The sequence below is a fragment of the Mustelus asterias genome, chromosome 20 (genome assembly GCF_964213995.1).
Source record: "Mustelus asterias chromosome 20, sMusAst1.hap1.1, whole genome shotgun sequence".
In the NCBI taxonomy this organism is placed as follows: domain Eukaryota; kingdom Metazoa; phylum Chordata; class Chondrichthyes; order Carcharhiniformes; family Triakidae; genus Mustelus; species Mustelus asterias.
Window position 1 is genome coordinate 43,161,247 of NC_135820.1, and position 12,199 is coordinate 43,173,445.

Sequence of the window (12,199 nt, forward strand, 5' to 3'; positions counted from 1 at the left end):
CTAACCAGCAGAATCTATAATACCAGGGGGGGAGAGAGAAAACCTGCAACCTGCCTGCATCCAGACTGAAGTAAAAACACCTAAGTAAAACAGCAGCCCAAAACTGAACTTCTGTCTCCTGACCTGTCAATCATTCTTTCTCCCACAATTCGGGGTCATAAAAAAATCCCAGACACTGCATGAGGCCCAGAGTAAAAATAAACAAAACCCCATTTAAATCATTAAAGCACAATAAAAGGACTTCTAATCAGGCAGCCAGTGCCCCAATGAAAAAAACAGAACTTGCTCACAAACTGCAGAGGGCATGATTAAAAATGCATTTCTTAAAGGCACACTTGCGTCACGATACCTAAAGAAATGTTTGCAACCTGATCTTGAGTCTCTTGTTAGTCTAGTTTCATTCCCTCTTCACTTTCCTTGCCCATTACTTAGTTCTCCTTTGCTGATTTCTAAAATTCTCCAATTCTCAGGCTTACTATTTTTTGGCAATATTATTAGCCTCTTTGATTTAATACTATCATTAATTTCTCTTATTAGCTGCAAATGGTCTATTTTTCTGTACCTTAAGGGAATGTATTGCTGTTGCAATTGAGATTAAGTCTTTAAATCCTGGCCATTTATTGTCTGACATCATGCCTTTTCAAAGTCTACCTTAGCCAACTTGCCCCTGAGTAGTTTGCTTTGTTTAGATTTAAGATCCTAGTTCCAAACTTAACTAAATCATTTTCAAATCCAATATAAAATTCTGCCATATTATGGTCACTCTTCCCCAGAGACCCCTTCACTACAGTAATTAATTAACCCTTTCTTGTTGCACAATACTAGATCCAAAATAGCCTGTTCCCCAGTTGGTTCCTCAACATTCTGATCTAGAAAACAATCTTGTCTACATCCCAAGAACCTGTCCTCCACACTGCAAATTTGCCCATTTTATGCAAAGATTAAAGTCTCTCATATTTACTGTACTATTACTATATGAGCCTCTCATTTCCTGATTTATACTTTAGCCTGCCCTAACTACTGTCAGGGGACCTATAAACAACTTGCACCAATGTCTCCTGCCCTTTCTGTTTCTTAACACCTCCCAAACTGGTTCTACTTTTTGATTTTCTAAGCCAAGGTCATTTCTCTCTACTTTCTTTATCCCATCCTTTGTTATCAGGACTGCTCCCTGCACCCCCTTCCCAATCCCCCTTGCCGCCTTACCATTTTGCCTACCACTACTAAGAATTAATTATCCTGGAATATTTAGTTCCTAACCTTGGTCACTTTACAACAATGTCTCTATAAGGGCTACAAAATCAAACTTGTGTGCTATTAATTCATCTAATATGTTGTGAATTCTTTGCACAGACTTATTTTCTCTGTCTTGCTGCCCAACACCTGTAAAGCTGCTCCTGCTCCCAGTGTTGCTGCCATATTTTACTTCATTAGTTCCACAACATTGCTTACAAATAAAAATAGAAATATATATTATTTGGCAGGATATGATTAAGTAATGCTACTCTTCCATCTTTACTAGGGCCTTAGCTTTTCACCATATAAATGATGGATTAAAGAATAGAGAATTGTATATGAAAGTTTTCAGATAACACTGTTAGGAGGCACAGTGAATCATATAAACGAGCAGGAAGTTTCAAAGGGAGATAGAGAGCCTGAGTGAGTGGGCAATGTTAACTCCAATAATCAGATGTTGAGGAAAGGATGAGTCTGAAGCTAGCTAATACCTTAAGACAGGTTTATTTCCAAATCTGAAGAGTAAGGACACAGACTCTCCCAATTCCCACCAGCCCAACCTATGCAAGCACCTTTTTATACTCTTGTAATGAAGCCCTAATACTTTCCTAACTGGGCACAGTTGCCCTTGATTACCAACTTAAATTACGTACTCTATTACAGAAAAATTCCAACTTTAACAGGTTCCCTTCCGAAAGAAAAATAAAAATGACAAAAGACTGAAACCGAGAAATAAGTCTCAATTTCAAAAATTCATCCTGAGTCATCTCTCTTCTAATGCCGTCAATAATTTTTCACTACAGGCATTCCTTTTGGTGAAACAATCTGATAACTGAATGGAAAAACTGCAAGTATCTTCATGATAAATGTTGGTGACTTTCTAACAATGGCTTTTTGCATTAAGCCATTGGTGCTTCAAGATTTCCTTTTCCTCCCCATTTGTTTCAGACTTGCAAAATTAATTCATAATCTTATTTTCATCTGCACTCTTTGTGGAGTGTATATTATCCCAAAGGTTTCAATGTCAAAATAAGTCTATTGGGGTATTTTCTTTGTCATTTCACCCATGTAATATCTCCCTTATTGTTTTAAATAAAAAGAATGCCAAGTTAACCACCTCTACTGGTGAAAGAGTACCTGCAGCCAGGGTCCTCTTTACTATTTGCCTTATTTTCTTGGCCAATTCACATTTTTACCCACAAGAAATATTATGAAATCCACTGCACTTGAAAACCCATCAACAAGCTTTGCGTGAGAGGTGTCACTGGACACACACGATTTTATATTCTTGGGGGTGCCCAAAGATGGAAACTTCAGTACACATTTCTCCATCTTTAATTTTTTGTTTGTCTCTAAGATGTGCTGGACCTTCATTACAGCACTCAGTTCAAGAACATTAAAGCTTGCATCTGGCCTCATCTGTGTGCCCAGTCAGCTTAATTGTCTAATCATACTTTGCAACTGCTCTCTCATTTTTGGAAGCATCTGCATTTTTTGTGAAGACCTGGCCCAACTGACTGTAATAAAGCTAACACCTTTAAAATATGATTACGGGTGTAAAGTAACTGCAGATGCATACAGTTGTATTTCTAATCCAATGTATTTAAGGCCCCATTAACCTGATGCCTGGCCTTAAAAGTTTATTCAAATCCTGTCAATAACTTTGTTTTGAAACTCGCTAGTGCCATCACATAGCTAGAAAGTCATCAACATGCATCATGAAGATACCTGCAGGTTTTCCATACATGGTACCAATAAAATACAGCAGGATCTGCCTTCAGTTGGAGACTACCCAACTTTAGCAACATTGATTGAACTGAGAAGTACCCCACTCCGGCAGCATTGTTTAAACCAAATATGCACTTATTTAATTTTCAAAATTTTCCCTTTAACCCTGGTACCTCCTTAGGAGGTTTCAGAAACACTTCCCTCTGGAGGGGATCACCTTGCAAAAATGCAGCTTTTATATTTATGGACTCCCCAAAATGGACTTCACATAAATGTTGCCCAAAGGGTCATAAAAAAATTCAAAATTATCTTCCCTCATGTGAATGAGTCCACTCTGACTTCCTTATCTGCTTAGCATTTGTTAAATCCCTGAGTCACCAACGCAGCCTTGGCCTTATAAGCTCCATCTGGTAGGACATTTTCCATGCAGACCCACCTATGTAACAATCCTGGGTAACACCTATTTGGAACTTCTGAAATCACACCAAACTCCCTCCCAGCTATCCGCCTCCCATATAGCTTTATCCCCTAACTGGTAAGCCGTAACAAAAACCTCTTAGTCATGAGAACTCCTGCTTCTGCTATGTTGTCATACTGGTTCATCATTCTCCATTCTACTACATTGTTTAGTCAAGCTGCAACCCCTACTTGCCTTTTGACACCTTTCTGGGCTCCTGCTGTTGGATCCCCTGTATACCCCGGCAAAGGCCCTATCCACCTATGTATACGTTTCTTCACCTGGATTCATCATCTAACCCATTATTGCAACTTCAGATATACTTCCATTTTTGTACTTTGTGCTCCCAGTCAATGGCCTTCACTGTCTGTCCATCATCCTGGACGTCAAATTCTTAAATTTTCCAGTAGATTTTCATGCCCCCTTGTTCCATCCCTCTAGTTATCCGATCCTTCTGGATGATACGATACCTGGGACTTCACTGTAGGCAACTGACCTTTGAATAAATGCCCCTTCTTATTTATCACGTCAGATTTTCGACTGATATCTAACTCCTGACCCATCAGGCCCTATTTTACCATTTTTATTCTAAGTGCTGGGCAGAGTTGAAACTGGGAGTGTTTCAGATCCGACTTTTAAACCCGTTCTGAGGCGCCCCCATATGCACTCTGCCTCCAAAAATATCAGCGATTCCGAATCATGCTGCAGAAGCTTGTGGGCGGGGCTTAACACGCCCAAAATCCTGCAGTTCCGATCAGCGCCTCCAACTGCGCATGCGCAGAAAAAAATGATAGAACGTCGCACCCCTGCCACATCCCTCCTGGGTCGGATAATGCCTCCCGCTGGCCCCTACAGACATTGCCTCACCCCCCCAACATTATTGGCCCCCTTATTCCCCCCACCATCTAGATCGATTGCAGCCCCTTCCCCCACCGATCTCAGGCAGAGTGGCAGCGGACCCCCCTTCCCTCCCCACCAATCTCAGACAGAGTGCTAGAGGACCCCCCTCTTCCTCCCTCTCCCCCCACCAATCTCAGGCAGAGTGGCAGCGGACCCCATTTCTCTCCCCCCCAAACCACTGATCTCAAGCAGAGTGGCAGCGGACCCCCCCCCCCCCCCCCCACTGATCTCAGACAGAGTGGCAGCGGACCCCCTTTCCCCTCCCCACCCTCTCACTGATCTCAGGCAGAGTGGTAGCGGACACCCCCCCCCCCCCCCCCAAATGATCTCAAGCAGAGAGCCATCAGATGCTTGGCACCTACCTCCTCACTAACTGGAGCACCCGAATCGGACTTCTATGGAGCATGTCTGTTTCGCGCTGATTGTGGATGGGTGAACGCGGGCTAAAGGGGGAAGTGCTGGTAAAGTTGGGCGTGCAGCCCATTAAGACAATTTAATTGCATGGAAATGCATTTAAATGGCCGTCATGCCGGTGTTGGATGCAGTCCCGATCGCTGCCATTTGCAGGCCTTGGTAAAGGGAGAACCGGCGCAGAGGCTGGCGTGGATCGTGCTACTCGCCTCACACCCGACTTTACCAAGTTTTCCCACCCGAAAACGGGCACAACGCAATGGTAAAATCGAGCCCCTCATGTCTTGACCCTCTAGCTCTGCCCCACAAAATAAGAGTATGCAATGCACCTGTTGCTTCGTATCTTCTATCAGCATGTCAGTATTCACAAATACATAATTATTTCTGATGATCTGAATAATGGGCTTTTATTGTTTGATTCCCATGTAGAATAATCATAGTTTTTTTGTTCATGTCCTATAAGTTTCCCTGGTCCTTTCTATTCCCTTTGCACCTCTCCCATAATAAACCAGATTACCTGAAGTAAATTTTACCTTGTAGTCTTATGCATTGTCACAATGCTCTCCTAGTTATTTCCAGAACCTCAACCTTGATTTAAACTTTCCTGTCTGCAAGGCATTTGAATGAGCAGAAAAAAAATGGAGCTAAGAGCAGGGAGATACTCAAGGCAATGTTGGATTCTTTCCATACACCAACTTTTATTCATTCATGGGATGTGTGTGTTGCTGGTTGGGCCAGTATTTATTGCCCATCTCTATATGCCTCTGAGAAGGTGACGATGGGCTGTCTTGAACTGCTGCAGTCCAGGAGTGATGTACACCCAGTGATGTTAGGAAGGGAGTTTCAGGATTGTGATCCAGAGACAGTGAAGCAACTGTGATATATTTCTAAGTTAGAATGGTGAGTGGCTTAGAGTGGAACTTCCAGGTGCTGGTGTTCCCATGTATCTGCTGCCCCAGTCCTTCGAGGTGGTAGCAGTCGTGAGTTTGGAAGGTTCTGACTAAGGAGCACTGAAAGCTGTGATTGCTTATTTTCTTGCTGGGCATAGATATCTAGGGATATGGAGCACGGTTGGGTAAATGAATTTGAGGTAGAAATCAGCTATGATCAATCGGAATGCTGGAACAGACTTGATTGCTGTATGCTTCATTTCTCTTCATGTTATTTTTGGACTTTGTGTGTTTTATAGTTTCTATTTTGATTATCTGCTTGTATAATCTGGCGTTATGTTTCCAATAACATAATATTGAAAATAAATTGTTGAAGTCTTTCCTCAAAGTTTCAAGGGAGTTTTTATTTATATTTTGCAGTTCAAAAAAATTGTCATTAAGGTGCTATGCACTTTTATGGTCGTGTGATTGATGGGAACCAATGAATAGCCCATCATAGTGCTCAAAAGAAAAGTATCTCATGGAAACAGTCACGTTATTACCAGGGATCCCCCCAAAGTTGTCAAATTTCATCCTGCCAGCAACCTTAATTGGCCTTTTAGGATGATTTAATTGACATGTGTCTGGAACTATCAAGGTCTATGATGTGATTACCTTTGGCTAATGACACTGCTACATTGTGACATGAATTGAATAGTCACGTGATCACCATTGGCTGATGAGATTGCGAGAAAGTGTTATCCTGTTGAAAAAATTATGAGCACTTAACCCAAAAGGATACATGTCTTTATATAACTTAGAAAGTAGGTGTAAAATATCCAGTGTTTTGTAAGAATTTCCTAAAATTGATGGTAAGTTGCTGGTGTTCTCCACAATCCATATTTTGAGCCATTAAACTTCTGAATCAAATTATAGAAAGCAAAATTGAAGTTTACAATCTGTAATAAAGAATACATGCAAGACTCTCTCCTCATAACATACAAACAACTGTGGCTTGTGTTTCCTCCCACCATAAGATATACTAGTTGACAGTTTATCAAATAATATTCACTTTTGGTTGGGCATGATTTCACCCCAGCCAGTTTTCTCAATATCTTGCTCAGAAGGGATGAGGGCAAAATGGCTGCAGTTGATTCTATTATAATTTTACATCAATATACTGAGGATATCTTATGTCTGCTGTTTATTACAATTTATAGGCTGAATATATTGGCTTCAGTCATTGTGACTTCAGCAAAAGAATCTCTCGATACCATCAAAAAGTAGGAACCTTGCCTCCTTTGGTTCTCCTATCTTATACTGGGACAGTAAAGCTAAGTGTAACCCCTTTATTGTTGCCCCAACTAAAATCAGCTAATTCTGCGTAAGCCAGGGTTTTGAGTCTGGAATGTATGGTCCATAAGACCATAAGATATAGGAGCAGAATTAGGTCATTCGGCCCATCGAGTCTGCTCCGCCATTCAATCATGGCTGATGATACTCATCCCCATTCTCTTGCCTTCTCCCCGTAACCCTTGAACACCTTATTGATCAAGAACCTTTCTATCTCTGTCTTAGAGATACCCAATGACCTGGCCTCCACAGCCCTCTGTGGCAATGAGTTCCACAGATTCACCACCCTCTGGCTGAAGAAATTCCTCCTCAACTCAGTTTCAAAGTAGAGTCCCTTCACTCTGAGATTGTGCCCTTGAGTTCTAATCTTCCCCCATTAGTGGAAACATCCTCTCCATGTCCACTCTATCTAGGCCTCTCAGTATTTGTGAGTTTCAATTAGATCCCCCCCCCATCCTTCTAAACTCCATTGCGTATAGGCCCAGACTCCATGATCCACAAGCATATTATGCAAATCTGCAGTGCATGGCCCATTGAGTTGCTTCCCTTTTCTTCAACCTTTTTTAAAAAACTACTTCTCTTAAAAGATGCAGTATTCTATTGTTTTCAGTTCTATAATTTTAGTTCAATTTTTAATCGAATGAAATAGCCTTCACTGATACTTTCACATTTGTGAGATGGGAGTATTTTTTTTTTAACATAAAATTGACTTGGAAAGAACCAGTTGGGAAATTTGTACGGGATTGCCAGTTTATTTCAGCATGCACACTGCTTATGATCTAAATATTCATGCATTCAAAAACACTGCAGAAGGAAGATGGAATTATCCTAAAATCAATATCCTGCATCACGAGATCATGTTTACAGTGATTTTTGTTTGTGCAAGTTGTGCTTTTCTTTGCTGTGGGAAAATAAATTCCTTAAATTATATTACCAGTTTCTAAATACATTATGAATTTATTCCCAGTGATAAAATTGAGAAGGGTAATACTGTTAGAGAGCATGTGTGTTGAAATATGTTGTCAATTAATTCTTGAGATATTGCTGAAAAGAGAGACATGTTGCTGAAACTTTTCATCTTGCACTCATCAAAGAGTGCATTACCTTTAACAACTAATTTAAGATAATTAGTCAAACTAACATAGCTCATTTACACTTGCTGCAGGAACCCTTTGTCTGCAAACAAAAGTAATACATTTTAACTTTGTGTCTTTTTGAATTAACTGGGAACTTGGGGAGCCGAGTTCCCTGTTACTTTCTCCATGGCAACACCTCGGCCAATCAGTCAACTTGCCAACCAATCAGCACCCTTTTCTCCTGTGATTATATATTGTGATCTTCTGAAATTTGGTATTCTTGCATTTGTTCTAATGAGCGTAAAACGAAAACCTCCGGCAATGTGTCTCCCTTTTGTAGCAATATTCAAATTCTGTAATTCTTGTTAGCTTACTTTGTTTTGTGATGTTCATGCTTACATTGAATTAACACACCTTTCTCCCCATTCCAATTATTACAGGTTCCTATAACATTTGTGGACCGTGTGTATGGTGAATCTAAACTGGGAGGAAATGAAATTGTATCATTTTTGAAAGGACTGCTGCATCTCTTTGCCACCACTTGATCAAGACTAATATTTAGTACTGAAATGTTCTATGTCTAGAATGTTTTAAGACTAGGTTTGTGCATTTCCCTATTTCACAATCTCATTGTAAAGTCTAATTTTATATTTGTACAAATCTGTAGCACACCTCAATAAGTGAACAATTGTAAAATATAGTTTGAAATAAAATTATTTTAGTCTGAATAAGTATTAAATATTAATTTTGCTTGACTCACAATGCTAATAATCCTACCCCTTCCATAGATCATATTATGGTATTATTTAACTATCAGTTATTTTAAATAGTTAAAAAATACAGGCATAACCTTATTACAATTTATCACCCGGTCAAACCAGAAGAATCAATGCTATGAAAATGGCTGTTTAACACAGATGCTATTGTGATCAAACTTCCCTTGTAACTTCCTTTTAATAAATGCACTTCATTATCATAGTATTTTGAGGTGCAAATCTACATATGTAAATTGAGATATAATTGACAATTCATTCTTCTGCTCTGTAGAACATTGAGTTATAAAAGTTTCTATGTAACTTAATTTCTCATCTATAAAAAATCCACTTAGCATAATATACTAGTATAGCTCAAGTTTTTTTTTAAAGATTTCTGATGTTTTTGCTTAATTTCTCTCCTAATTTGCATATAGATTTTATATAAATGAAAGAAGTTGTACACCATTATTCCTAGCTTAATTGAACTTTCACTTCTCACAAAGGTAAAACAGCTTAAAATTTGCAAATATCCATGTAGACATCCATTTAAATACAATTTACTCTTCTATACTGTTGCACTCAACAGGTTGTAGGTTCATCTGTTATACTTTAGTGTCCTTGGACACATTTATTGCATCAATATTTCCAACCGCTATAATTTTATTTCTTCTCTCGATCCAATATCATAATTCAGGAAAACAATTCTCAGGGCTATCCCTGTGTCACCACGAAGAGACACTGTGAGTGTGCATATATTTGTTTTTTTAACCTCCTAACTGGTGAGGTCTCTAATCTCCACTTGGCATCTCCACCAATCTGTGACCAGAATCTAGCCATGGCAGGAATAATAAATGTAAACCAGTGTCGTACCTTTCCAGGGCATCATTTGTTAATGTAATAACTGTACTAATTTTCATCAAATTTAGTACAGTTTTTACTCTCTCATGAGCATGCTTGAAACTCACTGACTTATGCATATATGCAGTCAGTTTTTCATTTTTTCTGGTTAATTCTGAATTCAAATAGGGTCCAGAAATTTTAATCTTTCAATTTTGCATTATTTCAGGTTATCAATGAAAACTGCGCAGGTATGTTTACCGCATAGTCTCATTGGAAAAGCAGGTTGCATGTTCACTTAACTAATCTGTGTGGTTTTAAGTGGTGTCCATGTATAATATAACTTAAATTCCTGACTTGTTTCAACTGCTGTTAGATTGATATAAAACTTTCTTCACATTGAGTTTTGATTTGATCTCCTTTTGATAACGGGCTAAACCAAATGAGTTTTTTGTTAGATTCTTATCATCTTTGATCAGATACTGGTTGCCTATTGAAAATAATTCTGGGGCTTGCTATATGCATGGACTTTGGATGAGTAAACACATTATCACCAACAATTCACATACCAAAAAACTCTCTTGGATTTTTACCAAAAACAATTCCTGACTATCATGATATTACAGGTGTTTTTACAGAATGGTTATTCTAGGTTCTGTCTTTGCACCAACAATGTGCCTGAAATGTGAAATGACATTGTTGTTCCAGTGGGGTCAATGAGTAATTATGACTTCCTCTGTTAACCACAATGCTTGGCAGATTGTAGTCTTTCCATATAAAAAAAAATATTCACAAACTTCAATGTAATTTTACCATTAGTAAGGATTTACTAATAGAATGTAAATTTAATGATAAGGCTGTGTTAGAACACGTGTTTGTGCCTGATGCTCCTGATCTAGTGAGTTCACACATAAACACAAAAATTTTAGAAAAAAAGAACTTCCATCCTTATCAGCTTTCATATTCTTGGGACATCATAAACCTGTTTTACAAGCAATGAATTATTTTTGAATTGTAGCAATTGTTGTTATGCCAAGAAATGTATGCATGATTGGCTAAATAAATGATTAGATCATATATTTTTGGTTGTTCTGTTGAGGGTGACCAGGACAGAGAACTCAGTGTTGTTATCTTTTTGAATAGTGGCCTGAGATATTTTGCAGGAATTAGAGACAGTATTGGTTTAATGTCTCAGCTGAAGGACAGCACCTGACAATGCAAAACTCCTCAGCTAAAGATATGTGTAGGTGACGTGCTCAAGTCCATGGTGGGGCTTGAACTCATACTGGGGAATTTTCCCAGCCCGCCTGCCACGGGAATTGTTGTGGGGCGGGGTGGGTGGGTGGGTGGGGACTGGACCATGCAAAGGTCCGTTGTCCTCGGACAGGATTTTCCAATTTTGGAGCGAGTGCGCCGAAAAATCCCACCCATAATCTGATTGAGAGGTGACCTAACTGAAACATGTAAAATTCTTATCAGACATGACAAAATTGAATGTTCCCACTAGTCAGAGAATCTTGATCCGTACAAAATTATGCGAGGCCTAGAAAGAATAGACTTATTCCCCTTAGCAGAGAGGTCAAAAACCAGAAACATTAATTTTAAGTAAATAGGCAGGACTAGGAGGAGTTCAGAATTTTCTTTCAACTTGAGTGTGGTGGGGGGTCTGTAACTTGCTGCCTTAAATGGTAGTAGAGGGAGAATCACTCATCGCCTTGAGAAAATACTTGAATGTACTTGAGGTAGCCTACAAGGCCTACGTACCAAGAACTGGAAAGTGGGATTAGGCTGGGTAACATGTTTTTCGGCTGGCACAGAAAATGTGTGCTGAATGGCCTCCTTCAGTGTTGTAAATGTTCTATGTACTAACTAGAGGTCAGAGTCTCAGAAAAAGGGGTTGCCGATTTAGGACTGAGATGAGGGGTAGCGTTGCCTGCCCCTCCCCCGGCTGCGAAAGTCACTTTTAAAATTTAATTAAGTTGGAAATCAGCTCTATTTTGAAGCACTGGCTCCCTCGCTTAACTTCCACTGCAAGTTGCTGCCCTTTTCAAGCTGAAAATCCTTTGCTTATTTCTCCAGCCTCAAGAGCCTGCCCACCATCCTTAATTGGGACAATGACCCTGGCCTCACACCATTAATTAGATGCCTGGGGGAAAATCAAAATGAGTAATTGTTTCTCTCATGGTAGAGGTTTCTTGACCCATATTTCAGTCTGACAGTGGGGTTCAGAAGTCTCACATGTAGTCCAAATGCCATGGTAGTGAATGGTAGACTGTTAATATATGTTTATGATCCTCTAGCTGAGTTCCTAACCTTGCACTGTACTTGTTGTGGGGAGGCATCCATCACACTCAAACCCCAACAAAGAAAGAGAGAAATGAGAGCCATCTAAAGTGATACCTATCTACTGTTAAGATACGAGGTCATACGAACCAGGTTGTAGTCCAACAGGTTTATTTGAAATCAAAAGCTTTCGGAGTGCTGCTCCTTCATCAGGTGAAGTGGAGAGAGGCACGCAGGCACAGAATATAGATGCAGAGTGACGATAACCCGACACACTCAGGTAATCAAGAGTGT

General features: G+C 39.6%; 2 protein-coding genes across 2 annotated transcripts in view; both read left to right on the top strand.

Moving 5' to 3' along the window:
- Positions 1-8,608, top strand: part of dpm1 (dolichyl-phosphate mannosyltransferase subunit 1, catalytic) — a 79,669-nt gene extending 71,061 nt beyond the window's left edge. The window contains exon 9 of the mRNA XM_078236457.1: positions 8,471-8,608. Coding sequence (XP_078092583.1) covers positions 8,471-8,575 — 105 coding nt within the window. The 3' untranslated portion in view covers positions 8,576-8,608. The remainder of the gene's footprint in view (positions 1-8,470) is intronic.
- The window catches only part of adnpb (activity-dependent neuroprotector homeobox b), a 39,583-nt gene continuing 35,898 nt past the window's right edge, over positions 8,515-12,199 (top strand). The window contains exons 1-2 of the mRNA XM_078236450.1: positions 8,515-8,630; positions 9,852-9,873. Of these exons, the coding sequence (XP_078092576.1) occupies positions 9,859-9,873 (15 nt within the window). The 5' untranslated portion in view covers positions 8,515-8,630; positions 9,852-9,858. The remainder of the gene's footprint in view (positions 8,631-9,851; positions 9,874-12,199) is intronic.